The 12,632-nt window shown below is 40.2% G+C and overlaps 1 protein-coding gene across 1 annotated transcript in view; it reads right to left on the bottom strand.

Annotated features, from left to right (window-relative positions):
* The window catches only part of glis1a (GLIS family zinc finger 1a), a 44,795-nt gene that overhangs the window by 20,921 nt on the left and 11,242 nt on the right, over positions 1 to 12,632 (bottom strand). The window contains exon 2 of the mRNA XM_080503383.1: positions 1,466 to 2,558. Coding sequence (XP_080359509.1) covers positions 1,466 to 2,329 — 864 coding nt within the window. The 5' untranslated portion in view covers positions 2,330 to 2,558. The remainder of the gene's footprint in view (positions 1 to 1,465; positions 2,559 to 12,632) is intronic.

Below are 12,632 nucleotides of genomic sequence, written 5' to 3' on the forward strand. Positions count from 1 at the left end.
AGAATGTGAAGCTGTCCCAGAAGCAGCGTGTGAGCAGGAGGTAGCTTCAACATGTTACCGAGAATCCCGATAGTTCAACTGTCAAAATGTCTTGTCGCTACAAATTTCAGCCATTCAAGCAACCAAACAGAGTCAAAATTGTTTCATTGAGAAGATTAAGGAGATGTTCAGGAGTGCAACTTACTCAGCTCTGCTATTCATACCCCCCAAAAAATGCAAATTCCTTACAAACCTGGCACCTTTTAAAAGGGAAATAAACAGGCTTTCTGAAGAATCCCATTTATTGCCAAAAAGCATCGTTACAACAAATAAAATTGACCAAGCAGAAATGTTCTTACTGTTTGAGTTATATTTGGCAGTGCACTGCAAATACTGGAGGTTTGGCAATCTGGAGAAAGAATTTACAAAAACACATAAAATCCTTGTGACAAGGGTCACATGGATTGATGAATATGTAAATTATAGTGGCCGTTTAAAAGTTATTCGTTAATTGATTATTATCTACAATAATACGAGAGGTAGTCAATGATGGAAAAAATGGAATGACTGCCCGACTTTAAAAGTATTTTTCTGGCTTATGAATTTACAGTTCTTTCGTTTTAATTCTGTAATAACTATAAAATAAGTGCATTTGCCACAAAAAAATCCCCCACAAAAAAAACACCACAGGGTGATCAGTAGCTCGGTGGAGCAAACACATCCACCATTCATTCGACTGATCCAGGTTTCTCACTCAGGCATTAATGACTAAGGGAAACATGGGTGACGAAAGGAAACCATTTAATCGTCACTCTGTCCGACAGACTGTTGATCGGAGACAGACTGTTAGTAAGGAAACGTCTCTCAACGGCACTTCAAATTAAGCATTGGAAGACATAAAGGTGGAAAGGATGAGCTATGTTTGTGAGTTTGATTCAAGTATTTCATAAGAATTTCAATAAATAAGGTGGAGGTAAACCCCTGGCATAAGTCCTACTGAGCTCTCCAAGTAATAAAGAGTATTGATGATTTTACGACTTGCAGTTCCATTCAAATCATGACTGCAACACGACTTTAGTTTCTTGACTTTGGATGCCCCAACATCCTTGTGACGCCTTAACACGATTAATTAAAAGTTGCAGAAAACAAGCTGAAAACTGCCTAAACATGACAGTGGCCACTCACTTTGGACGGGCAGGAGAGAAATCTGCATCTGGCATTGGACACGAGCAATACGGAAGATTGTATACACAGCTAAAATGCAATAATTAGAGACTCGCTGGTCCTGGACTCACACACTGTGCTCTACAAACCCTGCTGGCCACTCTGTCCTTGGAGAATTTCCAACACAATGTGTAATTGTCAGTTTGAAGTGTCTCTGGAGTCCTAAATAAAACTCTGAAAGGAGCTTTTTAGTTGAAAATGTGCAGGTTTTGTCCGTCTTCACGTACAATTAAAAAACCCAGTTTGTTACCAAGCAACTCACCATGCACTTGTTGGGTTTTTCTCCAGAATGGACCCTCATGTGTATGAGCAGCTTGTAGCGAGCATTGAAAGGTTTGTGACGACGCACACAACCGGCCCAGAAACATGCAAACTCCTCCCCTTTGCGCTGGTCTATGTGCACCTTCTCGATGTGCCTCACCAGCTCCTCCTGACTGCTGTAGGTGGCGCTGCAGTCGATCCAGTGACACAGCTGCTCCTGCTGGTTGAGTACCGAGTCCCGGCCGACAGGTCCGTTCAGGCTCGGGGAGTGCAGGGGGGACTGGGTGCTGTCCTGACCCTCAAAGCCTTGGAGAGGCTGACCCAAATGATACGGCTCAGCTTGCTGGTTCATTTGGAATGGTTCCCTCTTACACGGCAAGAAATCATCTGTGGGCTCCTGCTTTATTGTGCGAAACTCCTCCTGAACCTTTTGCTGCTGCTGCTGCTGCTGCTGAGATGTTTTGTTTTGGGCATCAGAGAAACAGGAAGGTGCAGAGCCAAAAGGCGGAGGGGTGGCACAGTTGGCGAGCAAGTAGGAAACGGGCAGAGAGGGCTGGGGGTAGCAGCTGAACATGTGGGTGCTGTTTTTGGAGTCTGAGTGACCTGTGGTGGCAAAGTCCTCCACGGTCCTTTCCCTTTGCGATCCAGCTGTTTTACAGCTGAGCAGGGAGGTGAGGTCACAAGCCAGCGAGAACTGGGAGAGCGAGGCCCTGGGAACGCAGCACAGGCCTCCAGAATGGATGGAAGACTGGCAAAAGCCTCCGCAAGACAACGGAGCCTGAGGATCCTCGACATCCTCAAACACGCTCCCAAAACCAGGGAGGGTCAATTGTACATCTGGAGGCCCAAGATCGGGGGGCCACATGACGGCCCCCGCTCACTTGCTTCTATCAAGACTTTCCCCACAGTAAAATTGTTAATTGTGATTGCCTTGGAACAACTTTAAAAATCCATCGAAGGTACAATGGTCCACAACATCTTTTAGTACTCAAGTGTAATCGAATCAGTTTGACGTGCAGCTGCTGGCATCTTCTGCGTACGTAATCCTCTGTCATTTGTTCCAAGCTGCTGCGTCGTCAGTCATCACTCGAGCACTGTGGGAGACAGAAACCAAACCCGAATGAGTCATCTCAAAAGATCAAAATCACAAACACAAAACACTTTCAGAAACAATTCGCATAACAGCCTAATGAAGTAGTTGTGGAAAAGTACACAGATCCCCTTTTCTTACAAGTGTCATTGATTCAACAACCAACATAGTAAAAGTACATATGATTTATCAGGAAAATATGTTTTAAGCATCAGAAGGAAAACTACTGGCAGTGTAGAAAAAGTGTGTTGCATAAACAAGATTTCACTATAATTATCAGTTTTGGCAGCTGTGCACAGTAATGTAGTTTATGTTGGGAGACTACCACCATAGGGATCCATAGGATTATAGTTAAAGGCTTAAATGTAATTTTAAAAATTTACTTTTTGGTATTTGAGAGATTAAAAAGTTTTTGCACAACTCATTTCTGGTGTCATAATATAAAAGGTGCTACAGAATGTTAATGAAAATCACTAGAAAATCAAGTAAAGCAATATAATATGAGGCAATATACGTATTTAACGCAACTTTGACAAGAGATCAGTAATGACGTATCGTACAACAAACCCCAGGTCAGTGGTTATTTCCAATCCAAGATCTCCCACAGCGATGGTTGAATGGATGTAATCAATACATGTTAAAAATACAATCTCAAATTAAATGGTAAATATTCTTGTAAAGTAATTCTGCCCAGTCAAGTAATTTTCATGTTTTCTAGATACTGCAATGCATCATTTATTTAATTAAATCCAGACAGTTTGTCAATACAATTCTTCTATAGTTCTGAAAAAGAGATTTTTAACTCAAACTGCAAGATGCAATATAAACGCTAACAAAAATCCAGTGTTTTACCTTGATGTTACCAATGAAGCCTCAATGGTAAGCCTGGTAATTTTCATCATAGGTGCTGAAGAAGTCTGATCAATTCATTTCTGTTTCACTCCGCATGTTCAAACTGGTCGGCTTCAGAGCTGGCGGATGTTTACTCAAGTGACAGATTTCAAGCAGCTTCCTCTGGAGCCACAAAAAGGCTTTTGGCGTGTAATACCGAAGGAGTTTTCCCTTTGAAGACACGACTTGTCAGATTTCACTCTATGGGCTGGACTAAATTAGGATCGGTTGTGATGCTGCAGAACATTGACACAGCTGATGTAACAACTTCACGTGCCATTTCATAGTTTAAAACCTAAAATGTGTCACTCTGTCATTCCTGCACTTCTGCCCTGTGTTCAAAATGACCAACAAACGGACCGGGGTAACCAGCCGAGGAAGGTTTTGGATGGAATGAAACCCAAACAAACAGCATGTCTGACCCCCCGTCAGCAGGTTTCAGTCAGTTATTACGGCGTGTGACGCTGGGGCGGGTGTATATTGGGTTTCTTTTGAGCTGCTGTGACAGTCTTGTGTGATTCATTAGCGCAGGCTTTAAGGCCACCCCTGTAGCGCCCCGCCAGGCGCTGCGTGGCAGCCGATTGCCTAGAACCCGGTCCAGATGCCTGTTAACAGAGCAAGAGTAATGGACCACATCTCTCAACCAGCTACTGGTGCAACTTAAGAGTGGCTGGAAAATGGTGGGACACACAGACGTTTCCCCGGGTCTGCGGCACAAACAGTAGCTCCACTGTGCAGGAGCCCTTGACTGTTTATTGGACTCAGCTTGAGTGAAGTCGTCCTCGGACATCTGCACATATTGACGATCTAATTTGCAGCAGGATCTCTGCCATGTGTAATTAGTCATCGGAAAGATTCAATAGGGATTTTGTGCCGATGGTTATTTTACGAGCGAGAACCGAGCACAGCGAAGAGGATGAGTAACTTCACTCCTGTAGTTCTATTAACTGATGCAGTCACTAAGTGTAGGTTCATGCCCATAGTTTCCTGGTATAGTCTGGTTTACAGTTTTATGATTCTTCCCGTAAATCTCTGGAGTTCCCCCCTCCACCAGAGTCAAGTAGCAGACCAGTCATGGGAACTGTGGTTGAATCTTAATTAGAGAGGCCGTGAAGTGTCTGCGTGTGGACGAGCCGAGCGAGATTAATGATACTTGTGTTGATGGTTTGGTGTGTTTGAAATATGATAATTACAACTTTGTACCTGTTGGATTGAAAGCTAAAACCAATATTACAGATTTGAGGGGAAACAAAATGCCAGATTCGCCACGATCTTGTGAATTACTTTGCCCGTGTTTATATCTAACTGCTCACGCTTTAGTATTTTGGTGTAAACACCCAATTTGCTGTGAATATGACAAAATATTCAGCAGTATATATATATAGCAATATGGGGATTTTTTTTTTTTTTTTTAAAGAAGTGTCTGCTCTCAAACCACTTTGGTCTCAATCCAGAAAGAAGAGTCAGACAGCAAATCTAAAAAAAGTGATCCACAAAGCCTCAACTGAGCGAGCAAACTTTGTAAAATAGCAGCCTCATCTCATGTGGTGTCTTTTAAAGACTCACTTGCTGAGGTTAGCTAAACACAGCTGTGGCATTTCAGGACAAGCAAATGTGTACTTGTCCCAACAACAAGCTCTTTGGTTCTGGAATTACAAAGTGTGTGTGTGTGTGTGTGTGTGTGTGTGTGTGTGTGTGTGTGTGTGTGTGTGTGTGTGTGTGTGTGTGTGTGTGTGTGTGTGTGTGTGTGTGTGTGTGTGTGTGTGTGTGTGTGTGTGTGTGTGTTGATTTTTTGTTTTAAGCAAAATGTGGAAGAAATAAAAAAAACTCACTGAAGTGAAAATCATGAATGCACCATTGTGTTCTTTCTAAAACAATGTATGTATATATATATATATATATATATATATATATAAACAACTCATAAACAGGGATAATGTCTCAATTTCTTTGATGTTTCTGGAGCTGGATCAATACAAGCAAGTTTGGAGTCTGTATTATTATATTATAAGGTATAAGTGGAATTTTTAAAATTGAAAGATCCAAACTTGATTAAACATGAATACTTGGTATCTTGAGGTTTGTAGAAGTCTTAGCCAGTAATAACCTGCTCAAATCCACAGGTTATTAAAGCTTAAGCATATGATTACGATTAAGTCGGACTTAATTATTATTTTCTGCGTGTCTCAGAAAAAACAGATTTGCTTTACTTGCTCTGCGTTCAACGCTGCAATGACAAAAATATAAAAAGTATCACTAAATGTTTGATTATTTGACAATCAGAAATCATGTTTCCTGACAGCGGCTCACAGTCAGTGATAAAATGTATTACATAATAGTTAACAAGCACCAAATTACATGCAGGGAGCATTAACACCCAGCAGCTGAACGTAACAAAGCAATTAGTCAGACTTTCCTCTTGTGATCATTTTTGCAAACGAAAATGCATGACTTCACAGCTTTTTTCCAAATGCTGATGAATGTGTAATGCATGAATTCTGCAGATGACAAACATCTTTCCAAGTAGTATTTGTTGAGAAAACAATCTTTGAATGCAAGACAAGAAGTCTAGATCAACTAAAAACAAACTTTTATTCCAAATATATATTAAAGAAGAAGAAGACGAAAACGAAGAAGAAGACCCCTTATCATCCTTAGATAGTTGTTTTTAACTTCATCAAAATTAAACTTTAAAAAAAGCCTTTTACTTGACATATTCTTCAATAAATACAGGATTGATGTATTTAGTGGGATGTGCTCCTCAGTGCTGTAATCAGTCCCTTTTCCACTGTAAAAATCCATTATGAGGTCAAACAAAAGCAACCAAGCAATACAGAATTAACGCCATTCGTATCCAGTTACATCTGGGATATCATTTAAAACCTGAAGCTTGAATTATGTCATGATTTTACATAAAATGTGTCCCATTTTATGAGTGAGGGGAAAATAAGGGCTGTAAATCTTAGTTCCTGGATTTTCTGTGCTAATCCCCACAGGTGCAGTATTTTTCAGGTTAGGACAATATGTTTGAAGACAACAGGATCTCATAAATGTGGTTGGTGGTTTATTTATTTTTTTCTTTTAAATCATATGAATGACATAAGCGGTCACACAAATGCTTCTTGTGTTTTGATAGCGAGACATGAGGGACTGGTATCCTCAGTAACACAGAAAGTTGACTGTCGAGTGAGAGTTTTCACCTCTCATAGAGTAATTCTCCCACTTTCAAAAGGCATTAATCCTGTGAAGTCAGTTTTGTGTGCTCAATGTCAAGCAGTAAATCAAAAATTACTCTGCATTCGGCTTATTAACCTTTGTTCATCTAAATGAAATGAGCACACAGGCGCTATAGACTGCCATAGCTGGTCGCTTAAATTATATCTGCATCGGAATACGCCTTAACAAAATAATAAAAATAAAAAGGTCAAACTTATGCAGGCAAAACAACACTTTTCTGAAACTTAAATCTTGTCTTTGTTGCCCACTGCAATACAAAGCATGTAAAACAATCCAACACCACTCAAGCAACCAAGTAATTTTCAGACAATATAAGTTTGAGAAGAAAATAAAGTTTGTAACTTTGAACATACATGTATGTCATACCCCTCTTATCTATCTGCAAACATGTCTTCACTTTACCATGCCTCAACAGCCCGAAGGAAGAAATACAGCGGAAGGAAACTGTTCTTTAACAGTTTACTATACGTACGAGTTGACACACTATTCATCCATATCTTCTATTGCTTCATCCAATTCAGGCAGACGCTCACATTTGCATTCACAAAAAGGGACAACATGAAATCTGCAAATCACTGCACCTCTATGCGGCAGGTTGCATTATAATAACCGTCTGCATGAGCTTCAGCAGTCACGTATCACTACATCTCAAGCTGCAGTATTATATTCACAAAGTTGAGACTTAATTCTAAAACTGAGTCAGGTTTCTATGACTTGTAGCTCGTGTTGCCGCAGACTTAAAATGCGCTTCATTTAAGATGTTTTTGACATCTGTCACATATCTAATCTTCTAACCATCTGCACGTCAGTCTCACCGACGCTGAGCTGCTATTGACACAAAGTGGGAAAGAAAACCGCAGCCCTGGTGAACCTGAGTGACTTGATAAAGAAATGTTTTGATAGCTCAAAAGCTTGAGGGAACTTTTTGCCTACGTTCATAAGCCCTGCAGTGATTACTGCTAGAAACTCATCATTACTAAGATTTTCCAGGGAAGAGAAAGGAGCTAATATATCACCAGCAAATTCATTTTACTACGAAATGCACAAATTTACAACCAGCTGAAAAAGTGTCGAGCCAGCTTGGGATAATTTCCCGTTCAGTGAGGAGGCCAATTTAGGTCTGATTCTTCAAGAGCATGCAGAGGAGCGTCTCTGCAGGAATGAAGCTCTGTGCAATAATAAGCGAGGCTAACAAGCGAGCGAAATGTTCTGTTCTGTCCACTTTGAAACTTTCATGAGCTGTCAAATTGCTTCATCTGAGAAATTTAACCTGGAGCCTTCTGAAACATTTATTTATACTGAGGGACGAGGCCCAACCTGACACTGCAGCGCTGCACAAAGAGGCACACTGTTATGATTAGAAGTGAAAGATACCCCTTTCCTTCCAAAAGTTAACAGAAGAATATGTAATTCATGTGTATCCTCTAATCCTGAAAAAAGGCCTCAAGAATTTGTGCTTTGGGTCATTTTTTGGCCCTTTTTTCTCCTCCTATTCTCAAAGAAACTGACGGCATCATATATGACGGCATGCAATATTATAAAAAACAATCTTTAGAAAGCTTCTAGAAAAATATAACACTTGTAGCAGCCGAGAGATTCAAGCTGCATTTTTTTTTTTCTCTCAGCAGTATAGTGATGAACATTGTAATGTCATTGAAGTTAATGGACCACAATGGTTCCTGTCAAATTACAAGCCCAGTGCCAGGACTTAGGCCTATCTTTTACTAATCCTCACCCAGCACCGTTTATAGTTTCCAGGCGTGACACATTCACTGAAGACACCAGCTGTCATACTATAAGTCAAAGAGGTGGCATCTAATCAAAGCACTGTACTTTAATACAACGCTTGAGCACATTTCAACACAATCATCAAATCTTTCCATTTACCTGTTTTAACCCGTATGGATGAGGATTCAGTTCAGAGTGAAACAGTTGTGTGTGTTCCTGTCCTTCTATATCAACACTCGTCCTTGCATGTTTTGCAAACAGCTATAAAGATATAAAACTGAACAAACTGAGCATCAGATTCACTACACAAGTCTGATTAATGGCGTGAGCTGAAAGAACTATGAGTCGCGCTTCAAAATGCTCCTTTTGGAGTATAAAAATAAAGCATGACAAAAAATGTGTTAATATATTTAACAGCTTTCCTGAAATATCCAGCTTTTATAAATATATACTCAGAATTTATTGATGTGTGATGGATACATATTATAATTGTAAAATTAAGATTTAGTGTATATGTAAAAAAAAACTTTTATATCTCTTCGGAATGTAATCTTATAACGTTTGACAAACACAGCTAAGCCAGTTCATGCATTCACTGACCAAAAGAGACCAAAGAGAGCAGTTTGAGCTTGTCAGGTAATTGAAGATATTGTCCCCAATAGGATCATCAGACTACACTTTCACACTTTGTTATAAGAGTTGTCACGACATCCTGACACAATTGATTAAATCTTCCATCTTGGATGATGCCATTAGAAACAGTGAGTAAAATCGATGTTTCACAGCTGAGTGTGAGTTACTGTTCTGATTATGTTGAGTAAAAAATATTGTTCTTTTTATTGTTCTGAGCCCTCTCTGGTGTGGTCTTAAGGACAAAGACATCAACTGTATTTAGAAATTTGCTCTCCAGAGAGCAGTGTGGTTTAGCTGTTATTGACTTAATCCAAAGATGTTTTCCAGGTTGAAATTAAAAAAAAAAAATAGAAAGATTGCTTCAAGCACTCGGGGTTAACAGGACCACAATTGTTCCCAAACCTAACCAAGATGTTTCTCTGCCGAAATGTAACCGGACCTCAGCCACCGCTTTGTCTCACACACACACACACACACACACACACACACACACACACACACACACACACACACACACACACACACACACACACACACACACACACACACACACACACACACACACACACACACACACACACACACACACACACACACACACACACACACACACACACACACACACACACACACACACAAAAACCCAACACATTTCAACAACTGTGTTTTTGGACGTTTTGAAAGACAACAGATATTTCCTACCAATGACTGGAGAGCAGTTACAACTTATACTATATCATATACTTATGGTACAAGTCCTCCCCCCCCCCCCCCCCCCCCAACACACACACACACGCATATCCAAGAGTTGAATCAACAGTAAACAATTTTCACCACAGTCTGTGTTTAAAAAAAAACAAAAACCTGCTGAATACATTTTCCCCAGACAAGCGGAAACCCCTGCAACATTGAAGTGAGCGATCAGCCTCATAAAGGTGACAACAGCAACAGACCTATAACAAAATTCACTGGTACTGCCAATGAAGACAGAGTCAACTCAAGTCGTGTCCAAATTTTTTGCCTTTCCTCATAGTTGAGCGCTGTCCAGGTGACAAAACCACTAATGTCTGTGGAAACATAGTTTTGTTTTGGTTTTTTTAAATGAAGGGAGGGAATGTAAAGCTGCCCCACAAGAACCCAGCAGAGGAGGTGATTGTTCCTCCATACTTGATTTTGCTGAAAATCCAGCTGGAAAAAGGGGAGTCAGTCACCAAAAAGATAGATCAGCGAGGGTTATTTACATTTCAAATAACCTCAATGTTGAGCTGCATTGAGTCACTTCAAGAAACATTTGGAGGAAAATAAATGCATGCACGGCTGTAAACTTGTCAGTAAAGTTGTCAGTCTAATCTAACAAGCCATATTAGTTTTATAGGTAATGAAGCCAGAGAAGAAAAAATTATAAATAAATCGACTCCATGTTTAAACCAAAGGTTTAAGTTTTTGTTGAAGCCGCACACACGCACACACACGCACACGCGCACGCGCACGCGCACACGCACACGCACACGCACGCACGCACACACACACACACACACACACACACACACACACACACACACACACACACACACACACACACACACACACACACACACACACACACACACACACACACACAGCTGTCATGCAGCAACTTGGGATGCAGTGTCTTACCGTTAATTGATCGGGCAAGAGAGAGCGTTGAACAGCCAGGCTCTGCATTGGAAGACGATCCAACTACCAGCGGAGCTACAGCCGCTCCAAACGATTGTACCGGTGTCGTCAAATCTCCCAAAAAAAGTCATGTGGCAGGAGAGACCTCATGCAATCACTCACTAATTATAGCCCAGCGGAACGTTAATGTGAAAGCAGGTCACAAAGGCATCCTTTTTAAGTATATCATCACTCTAAGAAACTGTCTTTTGAATCCTATGCAACATTATTCTTAAAAATATAAATGGCAAATATTCCACAAGGAATTAGTAACTAATTAGTAACTATTATTCTTAAATCGTTCATATGATCCCAACATGTATTCTCTTGATATGCAACACTGCGGTTCTGCTAGTAAAAAAAATCCTGATGTGTCTTTGTCACTTTAGACAATATCATTATTGTTTTATTCAATTAGGTTGTTTTTGCATTCATTATTCAGTCTCAGCTGAAGTGCAAGCTTGAAGTGTTTTTTGGCACTCTTGTTGAATTTAGCAGGTTTACTCATTTCACATAAAAGCTGGGTGATAATGTCCATCATCTGTGCTTGTGACTGAAGCTGTATAATGACCTGCAGCTGCTCTAAAGTTACCCCTCTTTAACAAAGTCCTTTCCTGTAAGTGCTTCAGCTTAGTGTTTTGTAACCCTGCTTGACCTCAAGTTTCTGATGTGACAAATTTGGCTCCTTTGTGCTGCGCTGTCACTGGTGGAAAAAAAAAAAAAAATCCCATCGGGTACTCAGCCACATGTGGTCATTTGTATCAATGATGGGCCAGTTTGTCCGACTAAAACCAGAAATGTTTTTGACACTTTGTCGTCATTGAGAGCCCATTTAGGTCAAAAGTATACTCAGTGGGAGCAGGTGAGTAAAGTTTCATGTTGCACAAAATAAGGATGTTATTGGCTCACAATTCAGGCATATAAACCAAGTTAGGGGTTTAAATCACAGTTATTACTCGTGCGATCCTCCAAGGTACTTTCCTAGACAGCATATTTAACAGTAATTCAATGTCCTAACCCAAGAAATGAATAATATTCGACTTAATAACCAAAAAGGAAGTTTCCAGTTTCTTTAACATATATCAACAATAAGGATATTTACATTTGTATTAGCTTTACTTCATTGAGGGGGGGGGGGTGTTAAAGTACAAACTAGGGGCGTTTTGACTTTTAATCAACCCAGAAACTGTTCGTTTCAATGATTTCAGTTTTTAAACATCGTTTTCCAGCACATTGCCTCGAACCCTGCGGCCACCACACCTTCCTGCACGCGTCACTTTAGTCGGCAACCATATAGAAATGGGCTTCAAGGAGAGTTAATGCGTTTTCAAACTGGTCATTTTAACGACTGGTAACATATAGAAAATATACATGTGTATATTAAAGGCCATCACTATAATAAAAAAAGTGCTTATTCAGGTCAAGTGGACCAGAAGGATGAAGTAAATTATGAAAAGGATCTTCCTCTCTCTGGCACACACATAAAAAGACAAATGACAACCTCAGAAGACCCTCAGAAGAAATTCTCTTCAAGATATACTTATGTACAGAAGCTAATAAATGATCTTTGTCCACCTGCAGCCTGACTCAATGACATGCTCTTATTTCTGTGGCTGTCTGCATCTCTGCGTATCGCGACAAGTCAAATTCTAATCCTAATACCAACATCTTAAGTGATGTACTTCAAAATAAGACATTGCACTTTGGTGCTCCTTAACTATGGAATAAACTCCAGAAGGAGCCGAATCCCAAATATGTCAGTAGAAATTAGTTAAATTCATACTTTGAAGTATATTTCCTGCTTGAAAGTATGAGATACGGAGAAATGTCTCCGATATCATTATGAATCGATTCTGCAGGTACAAAAGAGGAAGCTATACAGACAGACTTTCAA

This window comes from Blennius ocellaris, assembly GCF_963422515.1.
Source record: "Blennius ocellaris genome assembly, chromosome: 10".
NCBI lineage: Eukaryota > Metazoa > Chordata > Actinopteri > Blenniiformes > Blenniidae > Blennius > Blennius ocellaris.